At 35.2% G+C, this 25272-nt stretch overlaps 1 protein-coding gene across 5 annotated transcripts in view; it reads left to right on the top strand.

Moving 5' to 3' along the window:
- Positions 1-25272, top strand: part of LOC135714765 (lysosomal-associated transmembrane protein 4B) — a 222761-nt gene that overhangs the window by 177548 nt on the left and 19941 nt on the right. For all 5 annotated transcript variants that reach the window (XM_065238138.1, XM_065238134.1, XM_065238135.1 and 2 more), the window contains one exon: positions 4643-4931. In XM_065238138.1, the coding sequence (XP_065094210.1) occupies positions 4643-4931 (289 nt within the window). The remainder of the gene's footprint in view (positions 1-4642; positions 4932-25272) is intronic.

Below are 25272 nucleotides of genomic sequence, written 5' to 3'. Positions count from 1 at the left end.
TCTTTCGTAAATAACTCGGCTTCACAAATGTTTCCTGCCGTCTTCGTCGAATTATATGCTAGATTGTTGCTTCTTCCATCGAAAATATCCGGCCGTGGCGATTCAAAGTTGATCAAGGTTGATCAAAATAATTTGTACCCCTGCTTCCAGTTTGATTACATGAGCATTTTGTGAGGTCGTTGGTTCTGAATATGGACAAACAGGCAGATGAATTCTTTTCCTACTCTTTACTGTCATAAGCTTGATGGCCCTGAAAAGAGCCGTTTTGTTGCCAAAGTTGGTGATGATTTAACCTCCGAAACCAAACAGAGTGCTTCTCTGTCACTTCAAAACGTAGATGACATCCATTGTGTTTAGTGTAGGTGACAGCATAACGGATCTCATTTTTCAGGAGCATCTTCTGCACACCTCGTAAATCAGACCGGAGATACGCCAGACAACGCCACGGCAAGCCAGACGACGGTTGGTGGTTATCTCGAAGAATTTACGTTTGGTGCTGAATATGGCGATGAGTGTGCAAAATATTACGCAATTCCATCCTCCCTATTCGCACGCGCCCGAGGATCGGAGGCAAATGCCACTTCGACTTGTTTCGTCTACTTACTACTCTCTGACGACTGTGCTGGGGAAGCAGCATATGCATGTAGGTAATTGGTGCATTTGTTAGTTGATTCGACGCTTTTGGACAATGCTGGACATTTACCAGTTTTTAATAATATCTTGTTGAAAACCAACATTCTGAAGCATTGTTATCGATGCGTAGCCATATTTCTGATCGATTGGTGATAAAATTATTGAAATTGGACCAGGGGCAGCTGAGTTATTAACGTTCAAAATCTTTCTTAATTTGTTAAATGTTCCATTTTCGGTTTTCACAAAGTGTACCCCTATATAGAAATCAAAGACGTAGTCCTACGTCAAAAAATACAGTATACTGTAAAAAAAAATCTTAGTGTGTACTACCCGACCAACCATTTCGTTAAATTTCTTTATTTTTCGATACAGATCTTCAAAGACATTCATATGAAAAATCGATAGCGATCTTCACCATTTAATGAATAAATGTAAAGATACTAAAAGCCTGATCGTGAATCATTTATAAACATCTTTATCAAAATGTTTCTAATAATCGATACCTATGTAAAAATATCGATTCGTGTTGCCAGATCAAAATATCGATTTCTCTTGTCAAATCAAAATAACAATACACGGTACTGATATTTTAGGGATTTTTTTTTATCTGTATAATTGCAAGGTTTCGATCCCGTGCCATCTAGGGTGTACTGATTTCTTTGTTGGTAGCTAATCCTCGGGTCTACAGCTGCTGTTGATGAGCTTCTTAACGACTGGCAATCACACTCTAGTATATGGTGTTTTGATATTTATGTACATCTTTCAAGCATGAATTCTAAATTTATTTGTCATATCCATAACCAAAGTATCAAGTTCCTTCATTCGGTTCAAAATGTCGAGAATTCTACCACGCTTGCTATCGCTGATTCATAAGAAATGGCCGACAGCGTATCGACGTAAACTTAAAGAACTATAATGGCAAACATTTGTATCATCGTGGCCATCGATTAGTCTTCCCATTAATTTTCCGGCAGATCATGCTTCTTTCGATGAAGAACCAAATTTGTCGATAAGTAATATAAACATTGCCATCTGTCATCTAGTGCAAAGGTTGCAAATACTCATTTCAGCTAAAATAATGTTTTTCGGAATAATAAAACCAAAAGATGGTATGATGCCATGTTTTACTTGTAACTTACAAGAAGAGGTTACACAGTATGCATTTGAAACATAAAACCTGAAAATTTCGCTTTCTATGAGTCACAATCAGCAAATCGCTGATCGCTGAGTGAGTGAGTGAGTGAGTGAGTGAGTGAGTGAGTGAGTGAGTGAGTGAGTGAGTCAGTGTGTGAAAAATCGCTGATTGTGATTCTCATGAAGTGAAATAAACAGGTTTAATATGTCAAACACATTCTTTGCAACCTCTTCTTGTATCTTACACTGATAAATTGAACTATTCCCATTTTGCTTGAAATTTAATCAATTTGACATTAAACTCAGTTTAATCATATCGAATGATTAAAAAATAAGCATCTGATATTAATCCCAGTTTAATCATGGTTGATTAGATTGTAGATTATCTTTTTTTGAATAAATTTTAATCATTTTAGATTCTATTTTAATAATTTTTGATTGAATTTTAATCTTTTTTGATTATACATCAGTATTCAAAAAGAATTAAATTTAATACTGGAAAGATTATTTCGATTTTAATCATGCATGACTATTGCCGAAGTAATCATGGCTCGGACTCAATAAGGTGAAGCGGGAAACTGCATACTTTTTAAGCTTTTATGATTTAATTTATCTTTGAGTGTACCAATTCAAAATATGATCATAGCATCTAATTATATCATAATCAACAAAAACATTGTTTTAGCTGAAATAAGTATTTGCAACCTTGATCTAGTGTGTATCACACTCTCTTTACCCAGCGATGCAAATCGATAACAAGGAGATTATAAATGTGCATCGATGGTAATCTTTATTGTTCTTTGCCAAAGTTGGTATCAGTATTCAAATATTTTTAGATGAATATTTATAAAGAAAACTATAGTCCTTGTGACACATCGAAATTAGAAGAAATTTAGTATGGCACCTTTATAGATTACTATCATCAAAGATATTCCATTAACAAGATATCCCACAAATCAATTCCTCGAACAAGGCAATGGATACACCACCCTTATGTGATCGCAGTGCCATCTCTTGAGTGCACATTGAAACTGTTCGGAGTCTCCCGCCAACTTCACCACCAGGGCTCAATAAATGACAGGTGTCAGTATGACATATGCCAGCGTGGACGTTGATGATCAGCCGAGGGAAGAGAATGATCGATGTCATCATCATTATATTGCGATAGCAAGATTCTCACTTCGTCGTTCAATCATTACCACACGTTATACGCATCAGAAAAGCTTGAGAAAACAATAATAAATGCAGATACGTCCCTTCGAAAAAGTAATCGAGAATTGTAGATTTATGAAGCTGTTGCTCAACATAATAGAAGTTGCATAGAAGTATACATGGAAAAAACGCAACGTATCGAAATCATTGCTAAACACACGTAATAAACTATGCCGTCTTTCTTGGCCAACGCTGCACGCTATTGGCTATTCAAAAAATACGTTGGAATAATGATTACTTTTCTATTTTATAAAGAAGGTATTTCTCAATGATGGCGAATGAAATCGTAAACTGAAACTGCCGAAGCTGAGTGATGAAGATGAGTGATGACACCGCTTCGTGTTTTGATTTGCACTGTATCCTCCGCTCAGTGGTGTGGGTTCGTACATGTACAGATGATGGTGTGCGTGTTTTCTTCCAACGCTGCAGTTCAACATTGTATCGTCAAAGACCTATTGGCGCTGTTATCTGTCTCTATAAATTCCAAAGAGTGAAGGGAGTCTGCTATCATGCGACCGATAAAGAAATTATCTTAAATGTAAGTATCGAACAATAAAGGTTTTTAAATATATTCATTAACGGAGCCGGTGGTGTAGTGGTAGGCGTGATTATCTCTCACCCCAGCAGGCCTGGGTTCAATCCCAGTCAGCGCCGCCGGGATGTTCTGCATAACATCTCTGATCACGCCTTCCTTCGGATGGGAAGTAAAGCCGTTGGTCCCCGGTTCATGAGTTGATGGGTCGATAGGTAGGGTCCAAGTGTGGGAGCTGCCTTCCTGGCACGTCGGTAGCATTAGTGCTCAGCACGGAAAACAAGATCGACGGAAAAAACAAACCAAAGGAAAAAAAATATATATATATATTCATCGAAATCAAAGAAACTTGAAAGTAAAGAATTACCGACATTAATCTTTATTTTTGTGCAAAGAACTTTGAAGAAGTTTCACGAATGGTTGGTCGGGATGGTAGTAGTGTTGCGACGAGGGACACGCAATACAAAGAAGTTAAAATACAATCAAAAATACTTAAAATAATTAATGCGTTTTGAAGTATTATCTATCCGTAATTAATGTAATTAGAAATATTTAAAATGTAATTATTGTACTTTAATTACGAAATTTCGACTGTAATTAATGGAGTTAAAAAGTAGTTAATGTTCTACATTGTGTAATTAATGTGATTAAAGCAGTAGTTAATGGAATTAATTTAATTACAGAAATTGCCTGCGTTGGAGTTAAAGGTTATTGCGTGCCCCTAGTGTTGCGATGTGGTACACTGAAAAATTGCAATAGCAGGTTCGTCGCCAAAGTTTTCGAGCCGCTCGGTCTGTCCCTTCGTTTGTGATTTCATTCTTATGGTGGCCATCTTGTCCTGTCTAGAGATACTGAATTGGGTAAAGAAGCGACATCTTATCCATTTGACAGATCTTCTGCTCGATTGGAATTACTTTTCCTATGACTTTGAAAGATAATCAATTGTTCCAATTTTGACATGTCGTCTCTTTATAAATTCAGCCTCTTTAGTCCCGTCTACCCCTACCAGGTATAATATGAGTAAAAACGAAAACGACATTAGATTGAAAAATTATTTATTTTGTAGCTTAGTTATTGATGATGAAGCAATATAAAATTGTGATGATTAATAATTATATTTTTTTTCTACAGTCTTACAGCGGCTAATCACTTATGTTATATAAGATCTATACATATGTGGATAACGGAGAGCCAGAATAGGTTACCCTGGAAAGAAGAATTTGTAAAGTTGAGTCCCCAAACCCTGTCGGTGCTGGTTTTGATTGGATTTATCCTTTTCATTTTCCTCAAGGCCTACGCAATTGGTATTGTTTGGCGTTGCTATAAATTTTTAACTTTTAGGCAGCATAATATACGTTCCATGCTACCGTACATCATACCAGATATTCCAGATACTCCGGAATCGACTAATATGCGACAGGTATATTATTTTCTTATGTTATTAATAAATTACGTCACGCAAAATTTCAGAGGTTGGAATAAAACAATGACGTAATTTATGGATGCCTATTAATAAAGTACACGCTAAGAACATATTACCTTAATGTAAGTAGAATTTTATACCCCGTACAGACTATGGCTGATATCATGTAATATAGGCTGTCTTGCAATGAGCTCTCATTCATCTAGTTTTCACTGGAAATCCTATGTATTTAGTTTTCACTGGAAATCCTATGTATTTAGTTTTCACTGGAAATCCTATGTATGAATGCTCATTGCAAGACAGCCTGTATTACATACACTAATAAAATTCCACACATTTTGATTGATGAATTTCCATGGGAAATTCCATATGATTTTCATGTGATCACACATAAACAGAATCCACCCAGAAGCACACATGAAATTTATGAGTCAAATTAATAGTATATGTGGTTACACATGGCTTTTATATGTACACATATTAAGTATGTGTCCGACACATGGATATCATTTGTTGATCACATTGCATAAATTTATGTGTGGGACACACAAAAACGATCTTTGAAATTTTATCAGTGATATGTATGAGTGCTCATTGCAAGACAGCCTATATTACATGATATAAGAATAGAGCTAATAAACTATAGAGGAAGAATAGCGCTGCCGTTGCTGTCGAAAAATCTTTTCCTTACATCTAATAGGGACACAACTGTCAAAGCGAGAAAAAAAACTATGCAGTTTGACAGGTCTGTACTCGTTCAACATCGAAACAAAGGGAACACCAGCGCTATTCTTCCTCTATAGTATATTAGCTCTATTGATATAAGCCATAAGGCCTAAACGCAATGTGGACGGAAGCGGAACGGAAACGGAAAGTTTGACAGTTGTCACAAATAACATCAAGATGCCTAACCGAAGTCTAACTAGTTTTCAATCCGACAAGTAGGCGTACTCAGATCAGGCTTTTCCGCTGCCGCTGCCGTTCCGCTTCCGCTGTCATTGCGTTTGGGCATGTACTCTGTACGGGGTATTAGCCAGGGGTTTGACATATAGCTGAATACTCGCTGAATACACGTACTCAACATCAAAACAACAAAACATATCATGGTATATCATGACAACGTTGCAGATTTTCGGTACGCAGCAAACTTAAGTGATATGACAGCCATATCCATCTCCTGGTATTAGCAAAGAAGAATACTAAGATGAAACAGTCGGAAGAAAAATTATCTATTTTAGTGTCCTCTTCACGGTCCCTTTCATCCAATGAATATGAAAGGTAATTTTGTGGATTTGCTGCACCCTCGGTACACTCAAAAAATTTATCACATATATCACATAAATCCATACACGAAACGAAAACCAATTGACAAATCCAAGTTTCAATCGGTCACCGTGGCGCTGCAATCGCAGCGGTGATAAGTCCAAAATAATGTGTCAAACTGAATACATTTTTGAAATTTGAACCAAAAAACTATTATTTTGTATTTATTCTAGCGAGTTTCTGTGGGAGTCAAAACATGATCCGAGCAAAAAAGTAGCACTCGTAATAATGGTATATAATTCTGAATTTTATCGTGCTTTGTTTCGAAAATATCTTCCAAATAAACAAACATCATCCAGATCACCCGATTCGTCCACCGACTAAATCTATTGCCACTTAAAAATTAATTTCAGTCGGTGTACTAATCAGCAGATTAAATCGTTTTTCGTCTGGAGCTACACCGAGCAATCGGCCTATTTAATAGTTTTTCGTCGATGGATTTAGTCGGCCAACTTTGTCTGCTGTTTAATCGGCAGATGATTTCAAACCTTAACATGTTTTCTGTAATTTAACTGTCTTGAAGTAGCTTTTTATTTAGGACAATGCATTACAAAATAATTTTATGCATTTTGTACAAGGTTCATCCATGCTGACAAGAAATTTGCATGAAATTACATTGAAATTAATCAATTTTGCAAACAATCAATGAAATTGTCAAGGGCTGTCACAGACTTATCACCGTCGGTTAGTGCTTATTCCTGCCACCAGGCGCGCAGGAGTTTAAGTTGGAAATCTCAATTTTTCCACCTATGAGAGTGCAGCACATGTTTGAAACGATGGGTGATGATCATCTGGAGAAGTTAATGCTTATATCGGCTTGATACAACCGATTACAAATATTTTACTTTTCGGTTCGTTAATCGATTAATTGATTATTCGACTGAAAATCGGTCATCACTAGATGAATGTGAAACTTCATTTCTAATATAAAGGCCGGCGCACAATAGATACGTTTTCGGATTTTTTTTGACAGATAATGCATGGGTTAACTGTCAAAAAACCTGAAAACGTATCTATTGTGCGCCGGCCTTTAGGACCGTACATAAATAGTGATACAATTTCGACATTGGTAGTCGATATCAAGCTGAACATTGCATTAGTTCCTAAGTAACATTGACAGATTCTCTTCGTCGACTTTCTCTTTGTATACCCAAGGCCATCTTAAGACATTTCCAGGTATTTTCAGCACACATATCGATAAAAGCAGTTATCATCTAGCATCTAATACGACAAACAGAACAAGAAACGGTTATGTGCTCATGTTATTAACGAAAGAGAAAGTCGACGAAGAGAATCGATCAATGTTACTTAGGACCAAATGCAATGTTCATCTTGACATAATCTACACTGAAACAAATCGACATGTTCCGTTTATTCAATCCATCTTATAGCATAGAGCTTTTTGACGTTTAATCGGCGCACACTAATGCACCATTTAAATTGAAGGAGTGCGAGCAAGAGGGAAACAGATTAGTGGGAAAACAAACCATCCATTCATCCCTGTGTGCAAGATAGAGAAAGACGATTAAACGTCAAAAAGGTCTATAGCAATGTCAGCAGATTTATTCATTCTACACGCAGAAAAAAATATTTTAAACGTAATAATATTTGACGTAAATTTAATAAGAATTTCATTTTGTTTTGGCTGCAAAATGAAATCATTATTATTTCAACAATCCAGTATCTTTGTTTTTAAAAACCCATGGATTGTTAAATCAAAAAGAAAATCTTTTCGAATTTACAAGAGCCTTTATGGTTTTGACGTAAGCTGTCAAATTTTACAGCTGGGTCAACAAAAAAATATGTTTGTTTTTAAAAGAGATTTCTTGTTGATTCAATCATATTTATTTTATTAAGCCTAAAAATATACGCAGTAGAAATAAAATTATGTTTATTGATTCAATTTTTAATAATTTGCTATTATTTTTTATGTTTTGTTTTCTATTTGTTACCAACAGAATTACAATTTATTAAATTAAAAAAAAAAAACTTTCTGAGGCATAAAATCTCTCCGGTTTATGAGTTGATGGGTCGATAGGTAGGGTCCAGGCGTGGGAGCGGCCTTCCTGGCGTTGGGAGCAATGGTACTCAGTACTGAAAATAAGATCGACGGAAAAAATCAAGGAAAAAAAGAAAAACTGTTTATATTTTGTAACAGCAGCATACTTACCCTAATAAAAAATAACCATAAACGAACGATAACCCAAATCATTGAACTATTCCATAAATGGTTTGGATGATACCCAGAACACGTCGTTAAGCAAATTAACCATACAATTTTTATTAGGGTACTTACCTCTAGAGCTGAATCAAACGAGAAATTTTTTGTTATTGTTTATATTTTTGTCCGGGTTTTCACGAGGGAATGGTTGGTAGTTATTTTTGCATTTATGGCCCGGGGAATTGACACAACAAATAAATGTTAAATTTAAATTAACTATTGTTGGCTTGATAAAAGAACATTGTTATTTTTACAATAGTTGCAGTTGAAGAGTGGCTTATGAAAACAAAAAGAATCTTATTTTGAATTTATTTGAATAAATATTATCGAAACAATAAAATGCAATATAATTTCAACCGAAATTGTTTGTGTAAATACAAATAAAGTTTTTTTTGGTTCAATGCAAACAATTTTCTGTCCGTGTATGTGATGATTGATAGATTCCATTGGATTATCACGAGGATTATCACTTAAAAACTATGACTGCGATTTGGAATGATTTCTATCGTAATTTCACATACTTAGTACTTGATAATACTTTGCTTCGAGCGTGGTTAGCGATAGATAAGATGTATTAAACATTGTTTGATATATTTTATGGTGAAAATCTGGTGATATATAATAGGTGGAAACAGACATCTAGCAACTAATGGAAAATCATATAAGTTTGCACTATGAGAAAATTTAGTAAAATATACCTGTTTTCATGATGAATATTGTTCACTAAAAGATATATCTTATAAGATAATTATGTTTATTTTATTGGAGTTGCTTTTAACGATTTTTGACGTTTGTTGGTCTGTCGCGTGTAAACAGACATGTAGAAACTATTGGACAGTCATTTAACTTTGCAGTATAGGAAAACATGTATATCTCATTGCAATAGTTCCTTTAATTTCTGAGGTTTAAAGATTGTAAACAGATCTATCCCAATCATTATATAGTCATATAGATTTGCCTTTTAAGAAATCCAACAGCAAACATTTGTTTTGGCATGGTTTTCTGTAATAAATATCGCTCCCAATAAAACACATCTAACATGATTGTTCTTCATAAATTATTGAAACAATTTTCACCGATGTTATCGTACACTCATTAAAATGATTAGTCAAACTAAATATAGCTAACAACAATGATACCAACAATCAATTCGAAACTAACGATTTTAAATTGGCTCACTACTTGACTAGCCTATTGGTCCCAAGCAAATCGATTAACGAACCCCACTCTAGTCAAAATTCCAGTACTACACTATGTTTGTTTTGATTCACTATGAAAGTTTGACAGATAAAATTAGGGGTTAGTGGATTTTCCTATGTTTCGAGGGGTGAATCGATTAGCTTAGGGCCGAAGATAGTACCAGAGCTGAGCCAAAAAGTTGAGCAAGTTTATTTGGGACCTTCTGGTCCGATGATACTGTATTGAATAATCCTTGTTTGTTATTGTTCCATAAGATAAATGGTTCCGGAAAAGAATGTATTGAGATTGGAAAAAATGATTCTATTGCAATATTTACTTTGCTAAGATTCTAATTGTAAGCCTTCTACACACACTTAGAAATTATTGCCGACTTCGGAAATTTTTGCCGAAATCTGAACAGCTGAACTGTTACTTTGAAACTGCTCACAACTCCTTTTTTTTGCGTTTTTCTATTCACCATCAGAGCTTGAATCGATAGAAAAAAAGGTGTATTATCAACTCGTGTTTATTTCAGTTACCGTGGGGACGTAACTTGTGATTAGCCCCGTTCCCTTTCAAATTGTATCATTATTTAGCACGGTCTTTATATTCGAAATGACGTTTCACATTCATCTAGTGATGGCCGATTTTCATTCGAATAATCGATTAATCGATTAAAAATACTTAAAATCGGTTATCATGCCTAACGAGCCTGAATTTATTATAAATATAAATATAAATATAATAATGTATAAATATAATATAAATATAAATATATAAATTCAGGCTCTTTAATCATGCCGATATAAGCATTAACATCTCCAGAGGATCATCACCCATCGTTTCAAATGTGTGCAGCACTCTCATTGGTGGAAAAATGACAGCGTAGCAAACAAAAAATTATCGATTAGTTGTTAATCGAGTAATTTAAAAATTGGACATCTCTGATTTTGGTATGATTGTTTTGATAAAAAAAAATGGTGGGCTTTTGAACAATACACGACCGCATGGTTGACATAGACTACGTTAAGATGTTTAGTGAACTTCTCGTGCATTTTTCTTGATATTGATTTAAAATACAGTATAAGTAACTTATTTCCTCAATTTACTTCATTTCCTATCCTTGACATGTAAGTTTCCTCACCCTTATTAGTTTTTTTTTCTGACTGTTTCTGGACTTTCCGTTAGAGATATTTCCGCATATTGTCTTTAATCCTCCGTTATAAAATATATTCCCCGTGCACACTTCAATGTCCATCCCATCTCCGTTGAACATTTGTAATGGATAACACGTCCCAAGTAACAATTTCCAGTTGAAGAAACGCTCGTTCGTTTTGATTTTGTTCAGCTGCATGTTGAATAATAATTGCACAATGTGTTCACCACAACTTTTATAAAACCCTTGTTTACACTGGTTTGGAGAACCTATACAACTGCAACACAAAGGTGTTGTCTAACGTATTCAGTAAAATGTTTACCCAAAATCAATTTCTTGTTGAAGAAACGCTTCCATTGTGATTTTATTCAACTGCATGCTGAATAATAACTGTACAATTTGTTTATTACAACTTCTGTAAATCTCTTGTTTACACTGGTTTGGAGAACCTGTTCAACTACAGCATTATATGTATACGCGGTATAGGAGTAGAAGCAACTTTTATGCAACGTTTATAGATACATATTTAAAGTCAAGCTTTATTGTTTTTGTGAAAGCTCTTATACAACGTTTGTAGACACTTCTTGACAGCTGCTTTGAAATTTAGTAGAGAGGAAACCTGAGAGGCGTTTGTTGCACTCTTTTATGACTCCTAAATAATCATTTTACAGCAAGCGGTGAAAAGCGTTCATAGCACTTTTCAATGACTCCTTAATAACCGGATATAAGCAACTATTATACAACGTTTATAGATACATATTTAAAGTCAAGCTTTATTATTTTGGTGAAAGCTCTTATACAACGTTTGTAGACACTTCTTGACAGCTGCTTTAAAATTTAGTAGAGAGTAAACCTGAGAGGCGTTTGTTGCACTCTTTTATGACTCTTAAATAATCATTGTACAGCAAGCGGTGAAAAGCGTTTATAGCACTTTCAATGACTCCTTATCAACCGGATAGAAGCAACTTTTATACAACGTATATAGATACATATTTAAAGTCAAGCTTTATTGTTTTGGTGAAAGCTCTTATACAACGTTTGTAAACACTTCCTGACAGCTGCTTTGAAATTTAGTAGAGAGGAAACCTGAGAGGCGTTTGTTACACTCTTTTATGACTCCTAAATAATCACTATACAGCAAGCGGTGAAAAGTGTTTATAGCACTTTTCAATGAGTCCTTAATAACCGGATAGAAGCAACTTTTATACAACGTTTATAGATACATATTTAAAGTCAAGCTTTATTGTTTTGGTGAAAGCTCTTATACAACGTTTGTAGACACTTCCTGACAGCTGCTTTGAAATTTAGTAGAGTGGAAACCTGAGAAGCGTTTGTTACACTCTTTTATGACTCGTAAATATTAATTGAACAGCAAGCGGTGAAAAGCGTTTATAACACTTTTCAATGACTCCTTAACAACCGGATAGAAGCAACTTTTATACAACGTTTATAGATACATATTTAAACTCAAGCTTTATTGTTTTGGTGAAAGCTCGTATACAACGTTTGTAGACACTTCTTGACAGCTGCTTTGAAATTTAGTAGAGAGTAAACCTGAGAGGCGTTTGTTGCACTCTTTTATGACTCCTAAATAATCATTGTACAGCAAGCGGTGAAAAGCGTTTATAGCACTTTTCAATGACTCCTTAATAACCGGATAGAAGCAAATTTTATACAACGTTTATAGATACATATTTAAAGTCAAGCTTTATTGTTTTGGTGAAAGCTCTTATACAACGTTTGTAGACACTTCCTGACAGCTGCTTTGAAATTTAGTAGAGAGGAAACCTGAGAGGCGTTTATTACACTCTTTTATGACTCCTAAATAATCATTGTACTGCAAGCGGTGAAAAGCGTTTATAACACTTTTCAATGACTCCTTAACAACCGGATAGAAGCAACTTTTATACAACGTTTATAGATACATATTTAAACTCAAGCTTTATTGTTTTGGTGAAAGCTCTAATACAACGTTTGTAGACACCTCCTAACAGCTGCTTCGAAATGTATTAGAGATTGAACCTGAGAGGCGTTTGTTACACTCTTTTATGACTCCTAAATAATTACTATACAGCAAGCGGTGAAAAGCGTTTATAGCACTTTTTAATGACTCCTTAATAACCGTTGTGTAAGTACTCACAATATTCACAGATTAAAATTAGTTTAACAATTGTCGTGGTACGCCAAAATAATTGCTTGTACAGTTTTTATTAATTTAATTTATTTGTGCACATTGAAAAAAATATGTAATTATGCCATAATTCACATTCTGTGATCATGGAGGAAGTAGTAACAAGCATCTGTTTAATCTTTGATTGATATTCTTTCAATGAATCTCTCTAATCATTAATTGAGAGAATTTATCTAGAAATGTTATCGTTGATTATATGATATATGTCTTAAATTAATGTTTGTATTTATTAATATAACACCTATATATAATTTACCTCTACGCCACCGACGGTTTCTCGAAGCAAGATTCGAACTCATGATCCCGGATTGCCAGCCGCTTCTGTTTCCATCTGCTCTATTCTTGAATACATATTTTGATCATATGAGAGAAGTATATGAAGCTCATCTTGAGTGACTTCTCTTGCAGTCGAATAATCATTGCCTTATGGTCATATAAACGTGCCTATCACTTGTGCTATTTTTAGCAACAAAATTGTGGTTGGTGGTTGGTCGAACGTAAACAATCATTTAAGAGTGCTCCAAGCAGCTTTTGAAGCTTTTAACCAAATGGCAATACAACTACATTCTTGTACAACTCTGGAAGCTATCATTCAATGTTTGATCAACTCAGGTGTTTTATAAGAGCTTCCAATGGTTTGTTTTGATGCGTTTATTTCACGTTCTGTATAGCTCTTGTGAATCAGTTTAACTAAGGTGCTATAAAAGTTATCGTAGGTCTTATAAAGCATATAGTTAAACCGAACGTAAACAATCATTTAAGAGTGCTCCAACAGCTTTTAAAACTTTTAATCAAATGGCAATACAACTACATTCTTGTTCAACTCTGGAAGCTATTATTCAACGTTTGATCAACTCAGGTGTTTTATAAGAGCTCTCAATTGTTTGTTGGGGTTTAACCAAAGATGAATACTAAGATGAAACTGTCGGAAGAAAAACTTTCTATTTTAGTGTCTTCTTTCACGGTCCCTTTCATCCAATGAGAACCCCCCGTATTCAAGGTAATTTTGTGGTTTTGCTGCCCCCTCGGAAGAGATGAAATTTTGCGCTCATTTTTATCAAAACAATCAAACCAAAATCAGAGATGTCCCATTTTTTAATTACTCGATTAACAACTAATCGATTATTTTTTGTTCGCTGTGCTGCAATTTTTCCACGAATGAGAGTGCAGCACATGTTTGAAACGATCGGTGATGATCCTGTGGAGATGTTAATGCTTATATCGGCATGATCTAACCGATTATAAATAGTTTACTTTTCGGTTCGTTAATCGATTAAACGATTATTCGAATGAAAATCGGACATCACTAGATGAATGTGAAACGTCATTTCAAATAAAAGGCCGTTCATAAATAATGATACAATTTGAAAGGGACTGTAACTGAAATAAACACGAGTGTTCACCGGTTCGCAGTGAGATACCTCCGGTGGAAAATCGTTCACAAGCACATCCCAGCCCAAGTAACATTGTAAGATTTATTGAGGTTTTAAAGCACTCTACAAGTCTAAATCATGGTCTACAGTACCCTCATAAAACCCAAATTGTTACTTGGGAGGTAACCAATAAGCCACTAATTTTGATTGATTTTGTTAAATAAAGCTAACATTCGACTAAAACGCTGTCCAGACTGGAGAGTTACAACATGTTTTAACGGTTGTCAACTAATTGCAACACAGAAACCACCATCAAGATAGCACTATAACATGTTATAACTTTGCAGTCTGAACAAGGCATAATACAGGGTTTTGTCGCATTATTATAGTACGTTCAGACTACAGAGTTATAACATGTTATAGCGCTATCTTGATGGTGGTTTCTGTGTTGCAATTATTTGACAACCGTTATAACATGTTATAACTCTCCAGTCTGGACAGCGTTTTATAGTACGTTCAGACTACAGAGTTATAACATGTTATAGCGCTATCTTGATGGTGGTTTCTGTGTTGGAATTAGTTGACAACCGTTATAACATGTTATAACTCTCCAGTCTGGACAGCGTCAACTAATTGCAACACAGAAACCACCATCAAGATAGCGCTATAACATGTTATAACTCTGTAGTCTGAACGTACTAGCGTACAGCCGGTCTAGCTCACGGATGATCCGGTGAATGCAGCAGGGATTTGTTTTGAAACCTGGTCGAATAGAAATTAATAAAGCAAGCTTTTCAATTCTCGTTTTGCGCGTTTTTATTTTTATTTACTCACGTTATTCAAAAACTAACCAGAAACGAGTAGTAACCTACCCCCGAAGAAGTTGTTTTGACAGTAAAACAATTTTTGATTTGAAAATCTGCACTTTTAAAACTACAAGTTAAAATCAAAACATCTACTTTTGGATTGAAAATAACCTTGTTGTTTCAAATATTTTCATAGTTCAAGTAACAAATTTTGGGGTACTTTTAAATTGAAAGGTTAATATTTTTACTGATACAATTTTCGTTTTTTGTGTGTACGAAACTAACAATTTAAAATTGGCTCACTATTTGACTAGCCTATTGGTCCTAAGCAAACGATTAAAGTACCCCATTCTAGTTGAAATTCTAGTACTACACAATGTTTGTTTTGATTTGCTATGAAAGTTTGACAGATAAAATGAGGGGTTAGTGGATTTTCCTATGTTTAGAAGATAGTACCAGAGCCGAGCCAAACAGTTGAGCACGTTTCTTCGGGACCTTCTGGTCTTAGAGTTACCTCTATGTTATTACTAAGCAGGCTTGTTATTTACTTGGGATCGCAACCTCATTTTCTTTCCATCAGCATAATCGAAAATTTGATATTCAGAGTTGTGCTTTCACAAAATTAGAAAGTTTGGTCCATGTTCAATATTTAATCATAATCTGCTACTTTCAAGCAATCAACAATTCGTCCATCAAAGCAGGATCATAATTCTAAATGTTGATTGGATAGCTTAACGTAGGTATTTATTCACCTCTTAAGCCTGGTACGCAGCTGAAAAGTAATGACGTTTTTACGTGCTACGGGATAGGACACGGAATGCTAAAGAAATTTCTTTTCCTTAGCATTTCTTGACCCAGTACGCAGTTCAAAAGAAATCGGTAAAGGAAAGATCGATTACATTAGTATCGTGATCGATATGAAGGTGGCGCATTCTGAATGCAATTTCATTTTCCTTGCGGAATAATGGTCTGACCAATTATTCCGTTAGGTAATTTTAACTTTTGTTGTAAAAATGATGTTTTGGATGCATTTTAACAACATAAAAATTGATAATTGTTGATTTTAAAATTAGACGACACCTACCTATGAACTCAAAATTTAGCAAAAGACACCTCCCTATAGCTGTCAAATTTACTTTTGGGAATATTCCTCAAAATTACTTTTCCGTTTTCTTTTCAGCTGCGTACCAGGCTTTAAGGTGCTTCGCTGTGAGATCCATATTCTCGTAACCACTTCGAAACTTTGACTGCACAAATATCAGCTTCTACGAAACGTACCACAATGAAACTGCTACTCCACGTTTGCTGTACTGCAGCATACATGAAGTAGCAATTTCAGGTGAAATGGGGCATTATTTTCCGATATATGTGTAATTGAAAATTCGAAGTGGAAGTGCATGTATAGCCCACGTAGCGGCCATTTGTGGACTCTACAAGGAATCACCTTAACCATAAAATGAAAAACTAGAACTACAAGTATTCAGAAATATATCTCTTAACTTTTTGTCATTCTTGCATTTTCACAAAGACGCTCCAACCTATTTTCAGAGGTTCAATTTTTGTTGGACCGAACTAAACACAGCACCACCCAGAAACTCGCTAATTCACTTGGTGCATGCATTTTATAACAAACAACTTTGTAAAGCTCTATTTCAAGAGCAAATTTTCATTATGTCGTAAGTAACATTCGCACCAATCCGAGAAAAATAAAGTTTTGTTTTGATGACCGAAAAGTTATTCCTATTTCCAATTAAACACATATAATTTCATATTGATAGCAATGTTTAACATATTTAGCAGAGTTTTAATCATACAAATGCAAATCGCTAGCTTTCATGCTAAGAAATACTGGTTTTTGAGTCAAAAGTTATTATACGTCGTTTGGTGGCCCCTATTGTTACTTAAGTCAAAGTGTATTTACCAGGATATTCGGGAGAATTATCAATTACGTCTCCTTACGTGCAGCCCATTCACCATTTTAGGACCACCGAAATCATCAACATACAACATAGCAACAAACAGTTCGATTTATTCACTTTAATAATGAGAAAGCGAAACGACGAACGTACACTTTTCACGGGTTTCTCAGCGCTGTTACTTAAGTCAAACGGCATCTCCATAGAAATTGGGTGACTTAAGTAACATCGAAAACTATTTTGATCGGAAGGTGATTACGTCAAAAAGCAATTTGACTGGTAAATAAATTTAAAAATGGGATTTGATCCTATATTCGGACAGTATATAGTGTAATAGCAGGAGAATCGATTGACACTGATAGCTCGACTTTGTTTACCTTTGTTACATTCGACGTAATGAAAATTTGCTCTTGATTTAAGATGTAAATGAATTTTTACCGTCCCTCTGGATCCCACTTCAACACGAGGGGGGCGACACATCTAAATCTCAAGTTTAGATGCTCAACAAATCTCACACTAGCGAATCAATCTTCGAAAAATCTTCTTTCATTTGTCGCATCTATTTGCATCGCGCATTATCTTTTTGCAGGAAATCTTCAGAATCGTCATAAATCTTCTTCCTCAGCGTGCGCGCAGCTAGCCACAGCAAAACACAATCTTTTTTGCATCGTAGATAGAGTCGTCCCCCTCGCTTCAACATAGGGACGGCCCGAAATCATCCAAATTCAGTTCGCCAAGCAGAATTTCACGAACACTAGCATGTAAATTCATAGGATTTTGATAGTTCTTACAGTAATGCATCTGTTATTTGTATACAACTTCCGAAGTCCCTCCTTTTTACATATTCTGCACAAAAACTACTTTTTAAGCCCCGCCTCTAACAGGATTTCCCGCCGTTTTTTTTAATGAATGGGGTAGAAAGTATCTTTTGTGCAGAATATGTAAAAAGAATGGACTTCAGATGTTAATCTAATTGCCTATAAAGAGGTACCAGACATGGCAACCAAATGGTACTCGATTATGACGACTTGGTTGGTTTGGGAAGAACGTTTATTTCATTGAAACAGTGATAAAATTATCACGTTTTTGACATTTTTCAACGTGTTTTTTTTTTAAGTTGGCACAGCATTTATTGTTGCAGATTGTGAGAGTTATTTTTTATCGATTGGTGTATTTGGATTAAAATTTCATCTACACGCAGAAAAAAATATTTCAAATGAAATAATATTTGACGTAAAATCAATAAGAATTTCATTTTGTTTTGGCTGCAAAAAGAAATCATTATTGTTTCAACAATCCAGTATTTTTGTTCCTCAAAACCCATGGAGTGTTAAATCAAAAAGAAAATCTTTTCGGATTTATAAGAGCTTTCATGGTTTTGACGTAAGCTGTCAAATTTGGCAGCTGGGTCAACAACAAAAATATGTTTGTTTTTAAAAGAGATTTCTTGTTGATTCAATCATATTTATTTTATGAAGTCTGACAATTCACGCAGTAGAAATAAAAATATGTTTATTGATTCAAAAATCTGGAGTGATTTTAGATTTGGGCGTAATTGCTTTTGTAAACAAACACGTCAATTACTGATTTCTGTTGAATAAAAGCTCAATCTCACAAACAAACTATACCAAATTATATCATTTCTCTACCTCATAGTGCTATTACCTTTCGAGATTGAGCTTTTATTCACGAGAAATCGGTGATTGACGTGTTTGTTTACAAATGCAATTACGCCCAAATCTCAAATCACTCCAGAAATAATATGGCCATTTTTTTAATGTTTTGTTTTCTGTTTCACTGATCATCCTTCGGAAGGGAAGTAAGGTCGTTGGTCCCCGGTTCATTAGTCGATGGGTCGATATGTAGGATCCAGGAATGGGAGCTGGCTTCCTGGTGTCGGGAGCATTGGTACTCAGTACGGAAAACAAGATCAACGGAAAAAAATCAAGGAAAAAAACAGAAAATTGATTATATTTAGCAACTGCACCCGAACTGCAGCATATTTACTTACCTCAAGTCTCAATATTTTCGGAAATTTTGCACTTATTTCCCGAAATTCACAAGTTTTTTTTATTGTTTACACTTTGTCCGGGTGAAAACGAAGGAATGATTGGTAGTTATTTTTGCATTCATGGCCCGGAGAATGCACACAGCAAATAAATGCTAAATTAATATTAATTATTGTTGGCTTAAAAATAGAATATTGTTAATTTTACAATAGTTGCAGTTGAAAAGTGCCTTATTAAAACAGAAAGAATCCTATTTTGAATTTATATGAATAAGTTTTATTGAAACAACAAAATGCAATATAATTTCAACCGGAATTGTTTGTTTAAATACAACTAAAGTTTTTTTTTTGGTTCAATGCAAACAATTTTCTGTCCGTGTATAAATGACCAATTTATAAGCGTTCAAAACCTTACACCTTTTCGTGACGGTCACAATTGGGGTCTTTAATTTTGAAAAATATGTCGGTTTTCATACATCATCTTAAAGGGCGTCGTTTTCAGAGCACAAAGATATTTTTTTCGATCCCATTTACTTCCATCTCAATTTTTAAATCAAGATTAAAAGCAAAATAATCACTTCACTGTTTGACACTAAACTAACAAACTGACAGCTCGTTCCCATACGAAGTACCATCGAGGGGCGTTAAGATGTTGATTTTTGCTTATGTTATCACAATTATTTAAAATAGTTCCAGTGCTCCAAAATTGATGAAATTTTGGATTTCGATTCCATTAAATGGATCAACAATAGAAAAGGGCCCTTCAGCATTTGTAAACAAACCGTTCCAAAGCCCATTCCTCACAAATCGAAGGCCGCCCACACAAACCAACACCATCATCGTGTAGGTGGAAGTTTCCTCTATCCGATGATGGTGTTGGTTTGCGTGGGTGGCCTTCGCTTTGTGAGTAAAGGGCTGTGGAATCGTTTGTTTACAAATGCTGATGGGCCCTTTTCTATTGTTGATCCAGATTTGTACTGCAGATTACGAATATGCATTACCTCAATACCCCTAAAGAATCCAATTTTAGATTTTCGTATTGCCCCCAGTACTTCCCGTAAGACGGTCTACACGGTGTTTCGCAAAAACCCATTAATGGGTATAAAAACACCCATTTCCGCTAAAAGTGCCCCTCCTCATTTAATGGGTAAACTATGGTTTACTCATTAATGGGTAAAAGGGGGATCTGACAATAAATGGGTGTTTTTTACCCATCTTCTTAAATTGTGTTTTCGTAAAATGGGTAAAAAATACCCATTTCTTCAAATGGAGGATGCTGTTGCTGGGTTATTTGTCCTCGTTGATATAAAAAACTTTCTAATATTTACATTGAAAATGAATCCAGGTGTAGCGAAAAAAAATATTACAAGAGATATTATAATACCATATTGGATAAAACTGTATAGACTTATCCGTAAGTCTCTCCAATGTTTCGGAATCTAACCTTTTCAGGAGATCGTCCATTTTTGCTAAAAAAAAAGCGGACAGAAACTGTTTGCATTCCCAATGGTCGGTGTCGGAATGAGACGATAAAATTTCCAAGTGTTTTTCACCCATTAGTGGGTAAAAAATATACCCATTATGCAATCGTGAACTGATTCTTTAAATGGGTATTTTTTCACTCATTTTATGATTTCCAAATTCCCCCATTTTTTGACAGCTGCATGCATGGTTTGAAAATGGGTATTTTTTACCCATAAATGGGTTTTTACGAAACACCGTGTACGTCAAATGCGTAAAATTTCATCTCTAATGAGGGGGCAGCAAAATCACAAAATTATCTTGCATACGGGGGGTATTCCGAGTTCATTGGATGAAAGGGACCGTGAAAGGGTAAAGCCCTACAGTAAAAGTATGGACGTCTGTCAAAAGTTGTTCCAATCGAACCGTCAAAATGCACCGCTTTGCTCGATTGGAACAGCTTTTTTTTCAGTTTTGTGGTGACAGTCGTCCATACTTTAACTAGAGGGCTTTACATTCCGTGCAGGAACCCAAACGTAGGTAAAGCGGGACAAAGTAGTTTGCCTTCACTTGTGTGCAATTCGTATGGAATTTTCAACTCGCTTTCTACTCAAGAGTAACCCGACCAACCATTTCGTTAATTTTCTTTAATTTTCTATACATCGATCTTTGAATCCATTCATAAGAAAAACCGATAGCGATCGTCACCATTTCATGAATAATTGTAAAGATGCTAAAAGTCTAATCGTGAATCGTTTATAAAGATCTTTCTCAAAATATTGCTACCAATCGTTACCAATGTTAAAATATCGATTGTGTTGCCAGATCAAAATATCGATTTCTGTTGTAAAATCAAAATATCGATACACAACTGCTGATTTTATTTGTGATTTTTTATCTGCATGATTTATCTGCTAAATATATAGAGGTAAACTTGAAGAACGAATATGGTAAACATTTGCTGCATCGTGGTCATCGGTCTTCTCGTTCATTTACCGGCAGGTTGCATCTTCCGATGAAATGCCGAATATGTCGATAAATAATATAAACATTGCCACCTGTCACCTGGTGTGTCTAGAACTCTCTTTAACCAGCGATGCAAATCGATAACAAGGAGATTATAAATGTGTATCGATGGCAATCTTTGTTGTTCTTTGTCAAAGTTCAAATCCATGTCCATGTGAGATATCGAAATTAAAAGAAATTTAGTATGGCACCTTTATAGATTACTATCATATGACCACTGAAGAAATAATTTTAAATGTAAGTATCGATCAATAAAGATTTTTAAATGTATACATCGACATCATAGAAAATTTAAAGTAAAGAATTGTTGACATAAATCTTTATTTCTGTATAAAGAACTTTGAAGAAGTTTCACGAATGGTTGGTCGGGAAGTTAGTTGTACCCAAAAGTAGGTAAATGTGATTATACTCAACGTTGGGTTCCCACACTTTAATACCCCTGTTGGGTGTTTTTGCTCCTCTGTTTTTGACAACATTAGAAGGAGAAAAGGAGACAAACTAGTCAATAGTAGGTAAAAGTGAACTGGCCGTTGGGTTCTTTTTTCTTACCGTGAGGATGCACCTTTGTTTAAAAACAAATGATGTTGAGCTGTCAAAGACTCGCGTTTATTCCTGCTTATACCTCGGCTTATACACTTGATCGATTCTCTGCGTCAACATTTTCTTGCGTTAATAACATGAGCACATAACCGTTTATTGCTGTGTTTGTCGTATGAGATGCTAGATGAAAGCTTTTTTTTTATCGATATGTGCTGAAAATACCTGAGAATGTCTTAAGATGGCCGTGGGGATACAAAGAGAAAGTCGACTAAGGCTGTGAACCATTTGCCGAGTTAAATTTAACTCGTGGTTAAAAGTGACATTTCGAAAGTTATTTCTTATGTTCGAAAATCCCCGTGCTGTCGATCGACCGGTTTTCGAGCCACGGTCGTCAAAATTTAACTTCTTTTATGTCAGAAGTAACCACGCTCGGATAGCAGGGTTAATCGATAACTTTTCATCTGTCAAATTTTAACCAAAAGTTAAAATAATCCACCAAATGGTTCAGAGCCTAATGGTGGTAAGCTCCAACCGGTATTATCCTCGGATTAAATCCCGATCAAGAATGTCCGACTGGTTTGATGTCGACATCAGAGTTAATCAACATAACTCTGAGCAAACATTTTTCAGATCATACAAACAGGGACGGTATTAAAAGTTAATCCGAGTTGGAGCTTACCGCCATAATGGCGGTAAGCTCCAACTCGGATTAACTTTTAATACCGTCCCTGTTTGGATGATCTGCGAAGTGTTTGCATAGCATCGTGTTGAATAACTCTGATGTCGACATCAAAGAGCCGGACATTCTTGATCGGGATTTAATCCGAGGATAATACCGATTGGAGCTTACCGCCATAAGAGAATCTGTCAATGTTACTTACACGCTAACTCCAAAGTACCCATTAATGAGTAAAATTTTACCCATTTTGAAGAAAAGTGGCTTAACTCATGAAATGAGTAAAACCGTTTTTACTCATTAATGAGTATTTGATGAATACGCCAAAAAAGGGGTATTTTTTATCCATCTTTCTTTTTCTGTACATGAGTAAAAAGTACCCATTTTATTGATTTTGTTTTTGATTCAGGGGGGGAGTCTGTGATCAAACCAATTGAAATACTAAAACAATGAAATCAAAACAATAATAATTATTACACTTTATTGCACGTAAGCACTTATCATAATCGTTGACCAATCGAGGCATAGTGTCCGTCTGGTAAAATCCATAAGAAAACGTCAGACTGTGCGTGAAACATGGCGGCCATCGTACTATCCTTTCACTCCACTGAAAATTCCTATGAAAAACTGAAATTATTTGCTAGTTGCACTTTTTATCCTTACCTCGTAAAAGTCTGTACCAGATCGAGACCAGGAATCCTGCTTTCCCTGAAAGTAAAAAAGAATAATTTAACTCCCAGCCGCACAATTATTTTCAAATTAACTTGTTTACCTCAATCAACACCTGCTGGAACGAATCTGTTAATTCGAATCGATTTTTTACGGATCAACGAACGCAAAATTCACGAATGTGTGAACGTCAAAATAGCTGTTTTAACATGCATATTTTTATCCATTTTAATTGCAGGGGATACTTTCAAAAATGGGGAAAAAGTACCCGCTTTTGGATTTTTAAAAATACCCATTTTTTGCGAGGGGGGCGACACATCTAAATCTCAATCATAGATGCTCGAAAAATCTCACGCCAACGAATAAATCTACGAAAAATCTTCTTGCCATTTTAAGCATCTAAATCCATCTACTCGCATCGACTTCCATCTTTTTGCAGGAAATCTTCAAAATCTTCATCAATCTTCCTAAAATCTACTCATCGTACGTGCAGCTAAGCACAGCAAAACAAAATCGTTTCTGCATCGAAGATAGAGTCGCCCCCCTCGATTTTTTGACAGTTTTGAATAATTTCAAAAAATGAGTACAAGATACTCATTTAATGAATACTTTCAGGTTAGCGTGTAGGACCTAATGTAATGTTCATCAAGCTAGATATTGCTTTTGGTCCTAAGTAACATTCACAGATCCTCTTCGTCGACTTTCTCTTTATAAAAATTTACCCATATTTCGGTTTGTCCATTTAAGTTCAATCTAGGTAAAAAACACACTTAAAATCAAAATCTATCGTCGGTGGTTATATATCGGCAATATATTTGCCATAACAGTTCAGTAAATTGAAAATTGGCCGAGGTATCGTTGAACATATAATAGTTTACCGAAATTCGGATCTGGTTTTAATAAAATTTTCAGTAAAAACCAGCCCAGTGACAAGCGCGTAAGCAACATGTTATACCGTGACAGCACAGCAAAATAAATTATTTGAGCCCGGGACATGCTGCCTACTGTCAAACGTTGCTGTTGGTACACTCAAAATAATCTACACGTTGAAGCTACGTGAAAAATCACGTAAGCTCCGAGGTAAGCTCTCACTTTTTCTTCTCCTCTCAGTTTTACGTGGCTCACGTAGAATGTATGTGATGTTCCTTGAATTACGCAGGGAATTCCTTTAAAAATGTACGTGATTCTCACATAACACTGAGTCTATGTGCGTTTCACGTAATACCCCGGACAGACTACGGCTTATATCATGTAATATAGGCTGTCTTGCAATAAGCACTCATACATGGGATTTCCAGTGAAAACTAGATATATGAGTGCTCATTGAAAGACAGCCTATATTACATGATATAAGCCATAGTCTGTACGGGGTATAAAGCTTATGTGATTTCCACACCTAAAAAAAGAGTGGTATTTAGGTACTTTCAGAGCGTTGTAAATCATAGCGGCATCACGATATCCTTTGTTCGGTATTTGTGAAATATAGTGGTAAGATGTAAGTATAAAATTATGGAGTATTTTTTTCTCTTTAACAAAAACAAACTGACTGTTTCATCGTGCTCAACAGAATGATATCAAGCTGTCCAGCAGTTTCTTACTCTAAGGAAAAAAGTACCTCGGCCCATCCCAATGATCGTCCAGATTGTTTTTGCTGCGTATCGAATATTTAAAAAAAAATCTGATGTGGTGTATTTAGAGCATACGAATACACTAAAGGAATATTATTATATTTTACTACTATGAATACAGTAAAGATTTGATCTACATATTAAGGAAATATTTGTAAAATAGTG

Source organism: Ochlerotatus camptorhynchus, unplaced genomic scaffold, assembly GCF_037179485.1.
Source record: "Ochlerotatus camptorhynchus isolate MF236.1 unplaced genomic scaffold, CSIRO-AGI_Acam_v1.1 ptg000711l, whole genome shotgun sequence".
NCBI classification, from domain to species: domain Eukaryota; kingdom Metazoa; phylum Arthropoda; class Insecta; order Diptera; family Culicidae; genus Ochlerotatus; species Ochlerotatus camptorhynchus.
Note: the sequence above shows the minus strand (reverse complement) of the source record. Positions and strands in the feature narration are given on the sequence as shown.